Source organism: Phyllobates terribilis, unplaced genomic scaffold, assembly GCF_046119375.1.
Source record: "Phyllobates terribilis strain yellow unplaced genomic scaffold, ASM4611937v1 Scaffold_2__4_contigs__length_985480577, whole genome shotgun sequence".
NCBI lineage: Eukaryota > Metazoa > Chordata > Amphibia > Anura > Dendrobatidae > Phyllobates > Phyllobates terribilis.
Genome location: NW_027362762.1, coordinates 443,660,928 through 443,678,715, shown reverse-complemented (window position 1 = coordinate 443,678,715; position 17,788 = coordinate 443,660,928). Strand labels below are relative to the sequence as shown.

At 42.7% G+C, this 17,788-nt stretch overlaps 1 protein-coding gene across 1 annotated transcript in view; it reads right to left on the bottom strand.

Annotated features, from left to right (window-relative positions):
• LOC141214756 (multidrug and toxin extrusion protein 1-like) overlaps window positions 1-17,788 on the bottom strand; it is a 90,098-nt gene that overhangs the window by 58,778 nt on the left and 13,532 nt on the right. The window contains exons 3-6 of the mRNA XM_073665466.1: window positions 12,022-12,090; window positions 11,516-11,664; window positions 7,516-7,558; window positions 5,010-5,054 (exon numbers count right to left, since the gene is read on the bottom strand). Coding sequence (XP_073521567.1) covers window positions 5,010-5,054; window positions 7,516-7,558; window positions 11,516-11,664; window positions 12,022-12,090 — 306 coding nt within the window. The remainder of the gene's footprint in view (window positions 1-5,009; window positions 5,055-7,515; window positions 7,559-11,515; window positions 11,665-12,021; window positions 12,091-17,788) is intronic.

Below are 17,788 nucleotides of genomic sequence, written 5' to 3'. Positions count from 1 at the left end.
CCATCATGAGTCTGGAACTCCTCGTCCCGCCCTGATGGTTGATATACGCGACCGCTGTCGCATTGTCCATCTGAACTCGGACTGGCAGACCGCTCAAAGGGACCGTCCAATGACAGAGGCAGAGAAAAATCGCCCTCAACTCCAGGATGTTGATCGGCAGAGAAGACTCTTCTGACAACCAGACCCCCTGAATCCAGAGATCGTTCCAAACTCCCCCCCAGCCCGTCAGGCTGGCATCGGTGGTTATGACCGACCACCGTGGAAGGAGGAAAGATTTCCCCAGGGATAACACCTCTGGACGTAACCACCATCTGAGAGACTCTCGCACCCTGCGGGAGATAATGACACTGCGATCCAGCGAAGCCGGCGATCGATCCCAACGGGTCAGAATGAGATCTTGGAGACCCCTGGAATGAAATTGAGCAAACGGTACTGCCTCCATTGTCGCCATCAGACCCAGAAGGCGCATACACCTTCAAAGGGACATTGCCGTCGTCGACCTCATGGCTTGAACCTGGTAGACGAAGGTTCACTTGTTTGTCCGGAGGCAGGGACACCACTGCCCATACCGTGTCGAAATGCATTCCCAGGAACAGGATTGACTGTGACGGCTCCAGAGATGACTTCTTCCAATTGACCAGCCACCCGAAGTCTTCCAGGTGCTGAAGGGATAGATCGCGAGCTGTCACCGCCTCCTCCGCTGTGGATGACACTATCAACAGGTCGTCCAGGTAGGGAATAATCATAACCCCTTGTCTTCGGAGAATCGCCATAAGTGGTGCCAGAATTTTTGTAAAAACCCTGGGCGCCGAGGCCAACCCGAACGGCAGGGCCACAAACTGATAATGAGCCTGACCTATGGCAAAACGCAGAAAGCGCTGGTGGGCCCTTCCAATGGGGACATGCAAATAGGCGTCGCGGATGTCGATTGACACCAAAAAATCGTACTGTGACAGGGCCGCCACAACAGAGCGAAGAGATTCCATGAGGAACTTCCGGGTCCGGACATGAAGATTCAACTCTTTGAGATCCAGAATGGGGCGAAACTTGTCCTCCTTTTTGGGAACCACAAAGAGGTTGGAGTAAAACCCCCTTCCCGGTCCTCCGGTGGAACCGTAACCACTACGCCGTTCTGCAGAAGAGAATCGACCTCCCGCAGCAGTGCAGCTGCCAGCTTGGGCTCGGACGGGATGCGAGACTGGCAAAACCTGTCTGGGGGTCGAGAATGAAACTATGAAATAGCCTGCCGACATAACCCGCGTCACCCAGGCGTCCGATACGTGGAATGCCCAAGTCGACTCGAATTGGAGCAGACGACCCCCCACCCGGGAACCCTCGGGTGAGCACCTGGCGTCAGTCCGCCTTAGCGGGCTTTTTGTCAGTTTCCCGTTTGTCTTGACGGAAATTCTGTTTCCAGGGAGTGCGGGATTTTTGAGAGGTCTTCTTTCCGGAAGAAGAGGGACGACCCGATCCCCAAGAGGGCTGACCGAACCGTCCCCTGGGCCGAAAGGACCGACGACCACCACCGGCACTAGACTTGCCAGACGTGGACGCCGCTGCTCTCCGCTGCGGCAAAGCCATATCCTTTGCTTTGGCCTTAGCAATCAGCTCCGTGAGGTCAGAACCAAAAAGCTGACCGCCCTTGTACGCCAGACTCGGCAAACCTTGCTTGGATACAGCGTCTCCAGTCCACTGCTTAAGCCACAGCACTCTTCTGACTGTGACGGCCGAGGATTGCGCTCTGGACAGAACCGAAGTAGTATCCAGAACTGCGTCTCTGCCATATCGGGCCGCCTCTTCCAACAACTGGATGAGCCTTTCTACCTCCGAAAACAACGTCCCATCTTGCCACGCCGTCCGTAGCTGGTCCAACCACCGCAGAGACGCCTCACCAGCACACATGGCTCCTAAAGACGCTCGGAATCCATGACCCGCAGCCTCGTAGATGGATTTTGCCGCTAACTCTGTCTTTCTGTCTAGCGGATCCTGCAGACTCGCCTTCCCTTTAACAGGAAGCAGAGAAGATTTGCTCAGCTGAGATAAAGGAACATCCACCTCAGGAGAGGGAACCCAATTAGCGACCGTCTCCGTGGAACAGGGGTACAGAGCATCAAAAATCCGTGTCCCCTGAAAACGCTTATCCGGACACAGGCGTTCTTTCTCCACCGCCTCGCTAAGCTCATCGAGTGATGGCAGAGTCGACCGAGTCCGACGCGACTCCTGAAACAGCCGGGCCGACTTACCAGGGCGTCTCGATACCTCATCAGGCAACTGTAACGCCTCTCTCATAGCCACAATAAAGGCATCCAAGCGGCCCAAAAGCGAAGCAGAGCTCCCCTGCCGATCCTCTTCGTCAGAATCGGAGATCTCCCCAGCAGAGCTGTCGGAGCTTCTGAGGCCTCCGTCTCGCTGTGCGGAGGGGACAGTACCGGCCTGTAGCGCTTCTTGCCACGAGAAGTCTGTTGGGATTTAGCTGATACCCAATGACCTAGAAGGCCAGACAGGCTATCAATGGAGCGAGTGAGCGACTCCACTTTAACATCACTGAGCCCCCCGACCAGCGTTAAACTTGACGCTGTCGAGGACTCCTGCGTGTCAGATACGCGAGACAGATCCTGAAGCGGACCTGGGAGGCGGTCCGCGCCTTCTGGACCCTGATCCGACATGCCCTCACACAGAAAATTGAAAGGCCGAATAACCCCTTAAAGGTGTGGTCAGTAACTAGGACAGAGTGATCCCGTACCACAGCCTGTTCTTCCCAGGGGAAACCAAGCGCTGAAGGGTTAAAAAGAAAAAAACAGCAGTCACTGCATTGATTATATTGAAGAACTCATACATACTGAGCACTTACCCAGCTGAGCGCCACAGGGACCCCCAGGGATGTGTGGCGCAGTGGCCCTTAGCTTCCCCCACGGCGGAGCGCGCAGGGACCCCACAGGCGCGGTTTGCGTCTCCGCCAGGAAGCGCCCTGTATCCCCCGGGGCCGGCAGGGTTCTGCGGGGACCGCCTTAGGGGGTACGCAGATCCGCCAGGGGAGGGGTGGGGGTCCCAGCAGCGCTGAGACCCCCTGAGACCTCTAGACCACGGGGGGTCCAGGTCTCCGGGATAAAAATAAAAAAAATCTTCTGAGGAGCTGCAAAGGCAGCGACTATCCTCTGCGACCTCAAATTTTAGACTGGAGAATCATGGGAGTAGGAGGAGCCTAGGCTGGAGGGGCCGGTCGTCACTTTTTATAAATCTGAGGTGAACTATCCTATGGGGTTCCGCCTACCCACTAGTAATGGATCTGTGTCTCCCTTCCTTCCCTTCTGCTGCTGAAAACATGCATATGTGTCTTTTTATATAGTGTATGTAAACTTCTGGTTTCAACTGTATATGGCCCGCCATCCTGATATATGTGGCCCCCACCCCCATCCTGGTATTCATGGCCCACATCCCCATCCTGGTATACATGGCCCACATCCCCATTATGGTATACATAGCCCCCATCCTGGTATACATAGCGCACCATCCTGATATACATGGCCCCCTATCCCCACCATGGTATATAAGACTCCCTCACACCACACACATAAAAAAATAAAGGATTCTACTCATCTTCCTCCAGCTCCCTTGCAGCGCAGCATTCTGTTCTGATGCCAGCAGCTGACATCAGGGTGTAAGCAGCGCATGACGTCACTGACATGGAAGAGGGACTATGGGCGTGGGGAGCAGTGAATATTCATTTTCTTTAACAGCGGGCACAGTGTTCGCTGCAGCAGGCAGCTCCTGCCTCCTGTGACCTGCTCCTCCACGGCTGCCACTCCCTCCCCCCATCATCCACAGCCAGACTATAAGGTACCGTACATCTGGACTATAAGACGCCCCCCCCAATTTCGTCCAAAATTTTGGAGGAAAAAAGTGCATCTTATAGTTCGAAAAATACGATAGACGGTTTAGGAGGGTTGATCCTACTGACAGATTCCCTTTAATTAAACTGTTACTGTAGTATACCAAGTACTGTACACTGATAAAAAAAAATAATCAATACAGCTACTATCCATAATTTGCCAATATTTTATACTACTTGTTGTATACCAGCTATATACCAGCTTCATAAAACCATGCTATGTTTCAGCTAAAAGAAACCAAGGCTGATATTGTTAGAATGTTCTGTATCGACATTGTTCTATAGATAAGTACTCACAGAAACAAGACGCCAAAAAGTCTTTTCTGACAGTATTATCCTTGAAAACTAATTGTTTATATGTTGCTTATGAATTGTTTAATTATTACTAATGTTCAACATTCTTTGGTCTTGGTATGTGTAGAAATTCCATGTCTATGAGCCAAAATGTCGTTCTAAATACTGTACCCCTTTACAAAAGGGCAAAGCCCTCTCTCATAGTCACAGAGATTCTATATATGCCTTTTTATATCCTATCTTTATATATCTCTTAATTGTAACTTTATCCTAAATACATTTTCTTTTATTCAAATCACCTGTGAATAATATTTTTTTCCTGTTACAGAGTTTCCATACCAATATTAAAGAGAGCCAACATCAGCCTATAAATCAAAATTCTATACACAGTATGTGGACCTAATAATTGGTGATTCGGTATATGACCGAGTATTTATAATTTGTAATTTATTAAAACCTTTTTTCCTTATTATATATTAAGCAAGGTATTTTTTTTACCCCTTGCAGTGGGCTCCTGCATTTGCCAAACATTATTAGGTGCTGTTGCTGAAGTCTTTTCACCTTCCACAAATAAAATGACAGAAATCTATCAATCCATGCTTTTGGCACAGTATAACAGCCACGGCAGGTCTAGGCCACATTTTTATAAATCTGGGATTATCATCTATAACAACATAAATAGAACAACTACAAAAAAAAACCTACATTAATTAAATACTACTACTACCACTACTACTAATAATAATAACAACGATACTATAAAATTATAAGCTAAAAAAATGTTCATTCAGCAATTTAGACAGATTACATTGATAAGAGGATGTACCTGGTTTTGTAAATAGCGAAGTTTAATTTGGAAAAAGAAAAATGCCTAAAAAAATATAAACACAAAATATATGAGTAATGTTGAAGTAGAATGCACAGGGTCATTATATGGTACAATTTACAAATAGATTTTCCACATGAAGAAACATAGTTTAAACATAGTCTGAGGTTATCTTACAAAAGGAGTGGATATATACTTACAGTAAACAAAAATTCAATCCAGCAGTAAATGTACTCTTTAAAGCATTGTTCATTATAAATATTTACACTTCCAAGACATATTTTACATTATTTTTCGCCTGGCTATTGTTAACGATCTTAAAGGGGTTGTCCAGGTTTATCATGAAAGTCTGCAGTCGCTCTATGTGACTGCAGACTTTTGTGAAAATCCTGAACAACCCGTTTAAATATCTTTATTTTATAAGCTGTACACATTGTATTTAAGAGCAAATTTTCACTGGTAGTTACCAAAATATTTTACTAATGTGAAAAGGAGTGTAATAATAGACAATATACACTATGTTTCAAATTATTATGCAATTTAGATTTAAGTGTCATAAAGATGTAATTTTTTTTTTCCAATAAACTCCTGGATGGTATTGGGTCTCAGGGTTCTTTTGATCACTGAAATAAATCTCAAACACCAGGTGAGCCCAATTAAAGGAAAACTACTTAAGAAGGAAGTTCCACATTAAGCAGACTACAGGTTTCAAGCAATATGGGAAAGAAAAAGGATCCCTCTGTTGCCATAAAGTGACAAATAGTGCAATGCCTTAGACAAGCCATGAAAGCTTTAGATATTTCAAGAAAACTTAAGTGTGATTGTTTTACTATGAAGAGATTTGAGGCTGATAAAGAGCACAGACTGGTTTGTGCAGATAAAGGCCTAATGAGGAAGGTTTCTGCCAGAAAAATTTATCAGATTAAGAGAGCAGCTGCAAAAAAACATTATAAAGGAGCAAACAGGTATTTCAAGCTGCTGGTACCTCTGGAGTCCCCCAAACCTCAAGGTGTAGGATCCTCCATAAGCTTGCAGTTGTGCATAAGCCTAGTATTCAGCCATCACTAAACAGTGCGCACAAGCAGAAATGGTTGCAATGGGCCCAAACATACATGAAGACTGATTTTAAAACAGTTTTGTTTACTGATGAGTGCTGGGCAACCCTGGATGGTAGGTGGATGGCTACCATATCTCACCAAGGCTGCGACTTCAGCAAGGAGGTGGCGGAGTCATGTTTTGGGCCAGAATCATGGGAAGAGAGATGGTACACACCTTTAGGGTTCCTGAAGGTGTGGAAATGATCTCGGCAAAGTATATAGAGTTTCTGATTGACTACTTTCTACCATGGCATAAAAAGAAGAACCGTGCCAACCGTAGCAAAATCATCTTCATGCATGACAATGCACCATCTCATGCTTCAAAGAATACCTCCGAGTTATTGACTGCTATGGGCATAAAATGAGAGAAACTCATAGGTGGCCACCATCCTCCCCTGACCCCAACCCTATTGAGAGTCTTTGGAGTATCCTCAAGCAAAAGATCTATGAAGGTGGGAGGCTATTCTGACATCCTGCAAAGAAATTCAAGCAGAAACTATCCACAACTCACAAGTTCAATGGATGCAAGAATTGTGAAGTTGATAGCAAAGATGGGATCCTATGTTAACATGAAACTTGACCTGTTAAGATGTTTTTGATTGGAAAAGCTTTTGATTTCAGTCAATTAGACCTCTTAATGCTTCAAATTCAACAAATGATCTTTTTCAGTTCTTTACAACCTATAAAATGTTTGGAAAATCTGTTGTGCATAATAATTTGGAACGGCATTTTGAGTTTTTTGAGTTTTCAAAAAAATCCTGCTATCATTGGAAGGTTTGTCCAATAACATTTGATTTACACTCTACCGGTTGATGCTTTGAACATTTTACTGACTCATTTGCATGGACCATTTAGGAAAATCAGAAAAAATAGTATTTGCATAATAATTTACAACGTGGTATATAGCCAATTTAGACAATCTCAAAGTAACACGTCCCCCTCTCCTTCCATTGATATTATTAAGATCTCCAAAATGCATAAGAGACTTTGCAGACAACTCTATTGGGTTCCTATTAGTGTTGAGCGAGTATGTTCTGTCCGAGTATGCTCGGGCCGAGCTCCGAGTAGTTACAGCTGCTCGGTGATATGGTTGAATCGCTCCCGTGTGCATGATTTGCAACTGTTTGGCAGCTTTATTACATGTGAGGAATGTGTAAGAAATAGACATTCCTCCCATGTAATAAAACTGTCAAACAGTCACAAATCATGCACACGGGAGCGATTCAACCATATCACCGAGCAGCTGTAAATACTCGAAGCTCAGCCCGAGCATACTCAGCGAAAGGGTTAACAGAACATACTCGCTCAATACTAGTTCCTATCAATGAAACTGAAGAGTGCTTCTATTACTACGTATGTAATTCTGTATTTGGTAAGACTTGATAGTTTAGTAAAATGCATATACTTACTGGAAGTGTGGGAATTAAAATCAAAACACACAATTCGGTTTGTCTGTTACAATATAAAAAAAAGAAATAAAATTTAATGGAAACTTTTTTTGGACCAATATGAAACAATACACAGTCTCAGGTGAAAGGAGAAGAAATTCAGCATTAGTTAACAACTAAAAGGGCATGAAGCTCCACTAGCAGTCCAGCCAATTCCTAACAGGCAGATAGATATACAACTAGATTGTATGTAAATCTACATGTTTTTTATTTATTTATCTTTTTACAAAACCAATAAAAAGTGAATAGACAATACAGCAAAGGTAACTTAAATAAATACATTAAAAACGTGATGACTACACCAAATTCTTATAGATGTGGAGCTCTAGATGGCTCTTTTATACATCTGTTCTTGTAATGTCCCCAAGATAAAGATTTCCCTGGCAGAAGTGCAATCTTTTATTATAGGAGTATAAGTACAAAATGATTTGCTGTGCATATGTTCTTTCTATTGTAAGGTTAAATGAAGTGGCCTGACCACTCTTCGGACGGCTTCTCCTTGGAAGTCACCACTATGTTATGTATGGAATAAAAAAAAATAAAAAAAAACAGCTATGCCAGCGTTGTGAGGATTTCCCAGTGCTGGTGCTGAGAGCAGCGGGCACGTGACTGCAAGTATGTGATTTGCATACATATGGTCACATGCTGACTAGATGGGCGAGGACTCACTCAATGCAAGTCCATTGAGCAAGGCCAGAAAAGTCTAGTCGAAATGTGTCCAGAAGTATGCAAATCGCATACTTGCGGTCATGCACCACCCACTCGCACAGTGCGTGCGATGTGAGGATTCACAAATCTTCAGTCACATAGACTGACTGCAGACTCGTACCCCACATCTGGAAAAAACCCTTTAACAGTTAGCCAGCCCTGCAGTGGGGAAGAGTTTTTGGGAGACTTACGTCCTGGTTAGAGTGAGCAATTAGCGAGTAACTCTGAGAGAAGAATGTGGGCCCCATTACTGGTGTGTCTGTGAAATTGGAAGATTGCTGAGGTAGCAAGCCCTGAAAACACCAGTCCTGGAGAAGAAGTGATCGAAATACCCAGACACACAGCTAGAAGATGCTTGACACTGAGAAGTGAGCCTATGAGAGGCAGTAATGGAAGGTAGTGGGTTACATGCACTGCTGATGATATCCAAGGAACAAAATCCAGGAGGGATTTTCCCTCCACGCTCTGAAGTAGCCTGGAGGGAAAATCTCCTCTGATAGTTTTTTCCCACGCTATAGCTCTCTTACACTGATAGTGGTTAGTTCGCACCCAATTCCCCACATATATTCCCTTCTCATCACTTCGGTCCTTTCATTGTCACATCACAATACATTTTTTAATCTTTTTTACTTTCCACTCTTTTCCACCTTTTCCTTTTTTCTCTCTTTTTTTCTTCCTCCTTATTTCTTTTTCTCTCTCACTTTTTTACCTCTTCTTTCCTTATTATTTCGGTGGCTTTTCATTCTAAGTCACTCATTATCACCTTTTGACTTTTATCACGTTCTTGCTGGTTCGGTTCCACTTCTTTCTTTCCTCATATATTCTTTTACAATTATTTACATTAATTATTGCATTTCAACTCCTTATTTTTTTATTGCAATATGTTTTTTTGTTGATATACTAATTGTTTCTATTCCTCATACATTTATATATATATTTTTTCACTTTTTTTTTTTTTACTTCTTGCCTTGACGAGCTTTATTTGAACTGACAGCTGATTAGTCATCCAACACTCCATGTGATCCCCTCTTTTTGGCGATAAAAGATTGTTGATAAAAATCTGCTGCCATCTACCAGGATGATTAAGATGAAATGAGGTGGACATTTCAGCAAGACAATGTTCCTAAATACACAGACAAGGAAACTCTCAACTGGTTTCAGAGAAAGAATAGCCCAGCCAATCACCTGACCTGAATCCAATAGAAAATGTATGGAAGGAAAGGAACTAAAGCTGAGAGTTCATAGAAGGAGCCCACTGAACCTTGAGGATTTGAAAAGTGTTTGTGTAGAAGAATGAGCCAAAATCACACCTGTGCAATGCATGCGACAAGTTTCTCAATACAGGGTTGCTAAATTGACATTTTATTTTTTTCTGGACAGCTTATCTAAAAATCCTGGACAGAAAATATTTTTTACAGACACATTGAAAAAAACATAATAAATCATTATGAACATAAATCATACATGTCCACAACCCATAATTCTGATAAGAAGACATCAAGCTGCATTCACAGTAAACTGCAAAATAAGGAGAATTACAATCAAAATAAATAAAATTACAATCAATATAAAGTTTCCTCAGTTTCAAAAAATCCCGGACGCCTTAATTTTTTTTACTGACAGGACAAAAAAGTGCCCTATTTTTACAGACTGTCCTGGAATTTCTGGACGGTTGGCAACCTAGTACAGGAGGTGTCTTGAAGCTGTCATCACCAACAAAGGCTTTTGTACGAAGTATTAAATACATTTCAGTAAGCGTGTTCAATACTTTTTCCCTGTCTCATTTCTCTTTATTACACATAACTTGATTTCTGGACATCTATGGTTTGATTTCTTTGCATGTGTGGGTTGGATTGGTTGCTACCGACATCTGGTGAAAATTTCATATCAATAACAATTTAGAAATTTATTTACTTAGAAAATTGGTGACGTGTTCAACACTTACTTCACCCGCTGTTCAATATATCAAAATATAATATAACAGTATTTAAGCCAGATGTTAAAACACAAAAAGGAAAAAATAAATAAAACGCCAGAATTGACATTTTCTGCTCAATACACTTCCTTAGAAAATACAATAAAAGCGTCAGATATATCAAAATGTGATTTATGGCCCAAAATGGTATCGATAAAAATGTCATCTCAGAATACAAAAAAAACCCTTAACCAGCTCCATGGACGAAAAAATAGAAAACTTATTTGTCTCAGAAAAATGATGACACAAACAAATATTTTTTTACAACGTTCTGTACAGATGTATTGACAGAAAAATGTAAAAAGTTGTGTCGCTTAGAACAAGAGGAGGAAAATAGAAAGAGCAAAAACAAAAAATTCTAGGTCCTTAACTGGTTAATAAAGGTTTGTCACTTTTGTCAATTTTATGGTATCAATGTGTTGGAGATAAACACAAATAAATAATGTTTTGAACTGTCAGTCTATTTTTATGTTCATTCCATTAATAAATCCAATTTAGTGTATACAACAATGTCTTTATGTCTTTGAAAAAACGAACACAATTTAAAAATTCAATTATTAAAAAAAATAAAAGTGGACAGTGAAAAAGGGTGAATGCCACACACTCCATTGCAGGGACAAAACTACTAGTGTCTGATGCTGTGTTAGAAAACCAAGGGCATCTGTCTGTGTATGGCACTGTTATTTAGGCAGTGTAGGAAGGTATTATTAGAGCACTGTTATTTTGTAAACTTATTAGAGCACTATATATTATGAACTTCTATCATTTTCATCCTGGTTTTTCTCACAAAAGGATTCAGTTGAGGAAATACGGCATTCCTGGGTCCTAAAGCATAAAAATCAAATGATGAAAGAATACGGCACTCTATGTGGATGTTAAAGGTACTTTTTACTCTTACTGACATTCATCAGACTTATATATAGTGATGAAATGGACCTAAAGAGAAGGAGGTGACTGTGGCAAGGCAGCAAGGTGTATGATGCACCTACTCCACACGGAGGCTAGTCACATCATACACCTTGCCACCTTGTCACAGTCACCTTCTTCTCTTTAGGTCCGTTTCATCACTATATGTAAGTGTGATGAAGGTCAGTAAGACCAAAACGTCACACTTATACACTGTGAATCGGATCAATAAATAGTACCTTTAAAAGCCACATAGAGTGTCGGATTCTTTCATTATTTGATTTCCTCAGAAAAAATTTTCTCAGGGCCTTTACCTGTTTACATATTTATAAGACACATAATCTGTACAAAATTCAATAATGGAAAGCTTACCTTGCTACTTCTTTGTTTTGCCCAAAAAGAAGCATAATGTTTTCTGTATTGATATACAAAGCACAGCATGGGAAGCAAGCCAGTGATAAAATAAGGATCGATCGCTGAACAATGACTCCCATGTACTTGAGGTTTCTTCCACCATAAATCTTTAAAAAAAGTGCAACATACCATTTATAATAATACAAAACCCAAACCTATAACTAAGAATATTGATTGTTTGTTTTCTTCATTCTTTTTTTATTGTTTGCCATATTTACAAGAATGTGGTCCCCATAACTGCATCTCTCACTCCCCTTGTTGCATTCTATTTCTTCTTGGTGTTATGATTTGTATATCGTATAACAGTATCATTTTTGTAATGTATGGCACTGTAAAGCACTGCAAATGATAATATTCTTTGTGTGACTTTTCTTTAGTTTCCTTTAGTAAAGGATCTGATCTATGAAAGATCAAAGGATCCATTCAAGTAGAGTAAGGGAGAAAATCATTGTTACACTTATTACCTGTGATAGGAGAGTATCGCATGCCATAGTTAGTCCAAATCCCACTGCTACTCCAGTCACTGTTATGAACTGATAAAAAATGAACCAATTAGAATTACAGTTATTTCCTTAGATGACTGGGCACAGATTTAATCTTAATATTAGTAGTAACCATGAAGTTTCCGCTTGGAATGAAACTTAGGCTGGGGTCACACAATCGTATATTCTCTCTGCGAGAGAATCAGATAGATTATTGACTCTGCTCAAACTCTGCTCCGAGTTTGGTCAGATTGTCTCGCATGAAAAAATCTGAACAGGTATGGAGAAGATGGAGAACTTAACATCTCCATCTTCTACATTGTCTGAGTCTGTGGAAATCAAACTGCACTCAGATGTCATCTGAGTGCAGGCTGATGTTTTATACCCACCCATAGACTTGTATGGGTGTGTGTAGGGCCAGGAAAAGATACTTTGGTGCCCTAGGCAGAAAAAGCCAATGGCACCCCCCCCTCACATGAACCCTCAGCCCGCTTCTAAAGGAATGGGTCAGAGACTAAGGTAACAGGACCCGTAACGCACCCATCCTCCCCCTCCGATGGGTCAGGTAACCAGCTCTGATGACCGCTTCCACTAGAATTGTTACCTGTTTCACAAAAAAAACAGCAAAAGTAAAAAAGTGGTGTACTCTAGAGGTGAGGCTCAACAGGGAGTGTGTTTTCATAGTTAGATATGGAATCATTCATTGCTTGCAGACCATTTACACAATACCAGGATAAAATAGAGATATTCATCCCTGTCACCCTATATTTTAAATGTCGAACCCAAGGACAGTAATAATATTACTTAACTATAATGGGGGCAGTTAGGTTTCAATGAAGGTGTGCAGCATTTGGCAGATACCCCAATGGAAGCTAAATAGACCCTATTATAAAGGGATAAGTATGATGTTTTTTATATCCGCCATGCAACAAATACAGTTTGCAATAAAACTGATGGTGGTTCTAGTGCCATATTACTGTATGGATAGTACTTCTGGTGACGTATTCATGTACTGATGGTGGTTCTTTTCTTGTATTCATGTACTGATGGTGGTTGTGGTGACATCTTCATGTAGTGATAGTTGTTCGGGTGCTGTATTCATGTACTATTGATGCTCTGGTGATGTATTCACGTAGTGATGATGATTCTGGTGCTGTATTCATCACCAGAACCATCACCAGTACATGAATATGAAACCAAAATCATCATCAGTACATGAATACATCACAAGAGCCATCATTAGTAAATAAAAACGGCACCAGAAACATCATCAATAAATTAATAGGTCCCTAGAACCACCATCAATCACCAGAACCACCATCAGTAGATAAATGCATCACAAAAATCACTGTCAGTAAATAAATGCAACACCAGTACCACATGAATATGTCACCAGAACCACCATCAGTACATGAATACATCACCAAGTTTAGTACAGTAATCAACTGTAATGTCGAGTCAGTCTCGTATACATTTGTATCTTATGAAGCTACAATTCCCAGTATGTTCTTAACAATAGTAAGGAGATGCTGGGAGATGTCATCAGTCATTATCAGACTTTGGACCATACAGGACCCACAGTATTGATGAGATGTAGTCAGTATTAACAAGTAAACATTTACATCCAGGTACCGTATAGGTGACATCTTTTGTGAGTAGTTTCTTTCTTTTCATCTTGTAGAGATGCCATGGTGACTTTTCACATCCACAGCTCTTCTCTGCAGACTTCCCTCTTCTCATGTCTTCTGCAGTACATCGCGACACGGTGCCCTTAAAAATAAGAGTGTTATTAAAATGCCCTCTGCATACAAATATCTGTCCATATTATGACCTAAATAAGCCTCCTATGGTATACGGCATCCACACTGTCTGCCCTTATGAGCTACACCCACCACACTGTCCGCCTTAATGAGGTATAACTGCCCCACTGTTTGACATTATCAACTATAACCGCCACAATGTCTGCCCCTATGAACCACGGCCTATATCATGGCTATCCCCTCTCCACTGTTTTCCCTTACACTTTCTATAGCTCCACACTGTTCCCCCACCATGGTGTGCCCCCATTTCACGCTGCCCCCTCTCAATATTCATACTGTGCCCCTTTTTCACACTATGTCCTCATCCTGCCCACCACGTTGTCCTCTCCAAACTGTACCCCTCCTCACACTGTCCTCCTACACAGGAAAGAGAGATTATCCAGCACAAAATCCAGGGAATTCCCTGGACTTTGTGCTGGATAATCTTGCTTTCCTACCATTGATCCACCCTGTTGCCAACACAGGCTCACAATCCCTGTACGTCCTGAGGAATTCTACTACGTATGGTGAGCTGGATGAACTTTTTCCATTTCTATATACTGTCCTCCTACACAGTATGATGGTCACCACAGCCGCCCATACATTATAATATCCACAACAGCCCCAACATACAGTATGATGTCCAACACAGCCTCCCATGCAGTATGATGTCCACCACAGCCACCCATTTTATAGTACGATGGCCTCACAGCACCCCATACAGGATTATGGCCCCCCAGTCACAAATACAGTATAATGGGCCCACAGCACCTTCTATATAGTATAATGTTCCCATAGCACCCCACACAGTATGATATGCACCACAGCCCCCCAATATATACTATAATGTCCCGCAAAGCCCTCTATATAGTATGGTCACTACAGCCCCCAATATAAGGTCCCCAACAGCACCCAATACAATATGGTTACCCTCTTGTTATGTCCCCACAGCCCCTCTTGTAATGTTCCCACAGCCATCCCCTCTTGTAATGTCCCTATAGCCAGCCCTTATGTCCCCATTGCCAGCCCCTTATGTCCCCATAGCCAGCTCCTTATGTCCACATAGCATAGCCAGCCCCTCTTGTGATGTACGCACAGCCCCTCTTATGTCCCCACAGCCGGCCCCCTTTTGATGTCCCCACAACCCCTATTATGTCCCCATAGCCAGCTCCTTTTGGAATCTCCCCACAGCCATCCCCTCTTCTAATGTCCCTATAACCAGCTCCTTATGTCCCCATAGCCAGCCCCCTCTTGTAATGTCCCCATAGCCAGCCACTCTTGTGATGTACCCACAGCCCCTCTTATGTCCCCGTAGCAAGCCCCTTATATCACCATAACTAGACCCCCTTTTGATGTCCCCACAACCCCTCTTATGTTTCCACAGCCAGGCCCCCTTGTGATGTCTCACAGCCCCCTCTTATGTCCCCATAGCCAGCCCATCTTGTGATGTACCCACAGCCCCTCTTACAGTTAGATCCATATATATTTGGACAGAGACAACATTTTTCTAATTTTGGTTCTAGACATTACCACAATGAATTTTAAACAAAACAATTCATATACAGTTGAAGTTCAGACTTTCAGCTTTCATTTGAGGGTATCCACATTAAAATTGGATGAAGGGTTTAGGAGTTTCAGCTCCTTAACATGTGCCACCCTGTTTTTAAAGGGACCAAAATTAATTGGACAGATTAAATAATTGTAAATAAAATGTTCATTTCTAGTACTTGGTTGAAAACCCTTTGTTGGCAATGACTGCCTGAAGTCTTGAACTCATGGACATCACCAGACACTGTGTTTCCTCCTTTTTGATGCTCTGCCAGGCCTTCACTGTGGTGGTTTTCAGTTGCTGTTTGTTTGTGGGCCTTTCTTTCTGAAGTTTAGTCTTTAACAAGTGAAATGCATGCTCAATTGGGTTGAGATCAGGTGACTGACTTGGCCATTCAAGAATATTCCAGTTCTTTGCTTTAATAAACTCCTGGGTTTCTCTGGCTTTATGTTTTGGGTCATTGTCCATCTGTAGTATGAAACGACGACCAATCAGTTTGGCTGCATTTGGCTGGATCTGAGCACATAGTATGGCTCTGAATACATCAGAATTCATTCGGCTGCTTCTGTCCTGTGTCACATCATCAATAAACACTAGTGACCCAGTGCCACTGGCAGCCATGCATGCCCAAGCCATCACACTGCCTCCGCCGTGTTTTACAGATGATGTGGTATGCTTTGGATCATGAGCTGTACCACGCCTTCGCCATACTTTTTTCTTTCCATCATTCTGGTAGAGGTTGATCTTGGTTTCATCTGTCCAAAGAATGCAAATTCCAGTCTAGCTTTTTTATTCTTGATGCTTATGGGTGGCTTGCACCGTGCAGTGAACCCTCTGTATTTACTTTCATGCAGTCTTCTCTTTATGGTAGATTTGGATATTGATACGCCTACCTCCTGGAGAGTGTTATTCACTTGGTTGGCTGTTGTGAAGGGGTTTCTCTTCACCATGGAGATTATTCTGCGATCATCCACCACAGTTGTCTTCCGTGGGCGCCCAGGTCTTTTTGCATTGATGAGTTCACCAGTGCTTTCTTTCTTTCACAGGATGTACCAAACTGTAGATTTTGCCACTCCTAATATTGTAGCAATTTCTCGGATGTTTTTTTTCTGTTTTTGCAGCTTAAGGATGGCTTGTTTCACCTGCATGGAGAGCTCCTTTGACCGCATGTTTACTTCACACCAAAACCTTCCAAATGCAAGCACCACACCACAAATCAACTCCAGGCCTTTTATCTGCTTAATTGAGAATGACATAACGAAGGGATTGCCCACACCTGTCCATGAAATAGCCTTGGAGTTAATTGTCCAATTACTTTTGGTCCCTTTTTAAAAACAGGGTGGCACATGTTAAGGAGCTGAAACTCCTAAACCTTTCATCCAATTTTAATGTGGATACCCTCAAATGAAAGCTGAAAGTCTGAACTTCAACTGCATCTGAATTGTTTTGTTTAAAATTCATTATGGTAATGTCTAGAACCAAAATTAGAAAAATGTTGTCTCTGTCCAAATATATATGGACCTAACTGTATGTCCCCGTAGCCAGCCCCTTATATTACCAGAGCCAGACCCCCTTTTGATGTCCCCACAACCCCTCTTATGTCCCCATAGCCAGCCCCTCTTGGAATGTCCCCACAGCCAGCCCCTCTTGTAATGTTCCCACAGCCATCCCCTCTTGTAATGTCCCTATAGCCAGCTTCTTATGTCCCCATAGTCAGCTTCTTATGTCCACACTTTCATAGCCAGCCCCCTCTTGTAATGTCCCCATAGCCAGCCACTCTTGTGATTTGTGATGTACCCACAGCCCCTCTTATGTCCCCATAGCCAGCCCCTCTTGGAAAGTCCCCACAGCCAGACCCTCTTGTAATGTTCCCACAGCCATCCCCTCTTGTAATGTCCCTATAGCCAGCTTCTTATGTCCCCATAGTCAGCTTCTTATGTCCACACTTTCATACCCAGCCCTCTCTTGTAATGTCTGCATAGCCAGCCCCTCTTGGAATGTCCCCACAGCCATCCCCTCTTGTAATGCCCCTATAGCCAGCTTATGTCCCCATAGTCAGCTTCTTATGTCCACACTTTCATAGCCAGCCCCCTCTTGTAATGTCCCCATAGCCCCTCTTATGTCCCCATAGCCAGCCCCCCTTGTGATGTCCCCATAGCCCGTCTTATGTCCCGATAGCCAGCACCTTATGTCCCCATAGCCAGCTCCCTATGTCCCCACAGGCCCTAGGTATAATACCTCCATTCATTAGAAAAATAATAGAATAAAAATAAAAAGCTTATACTCACCTAATCCAGGCTCCCTGTCCAGCGCAGCTCCATCTCCTCTTTCATCTGGTGGAGCAGTGGGCGGATTACAGCTCCTCTGCTCCTGTCTGGGGCGTCACTGACATCAGTTGTAT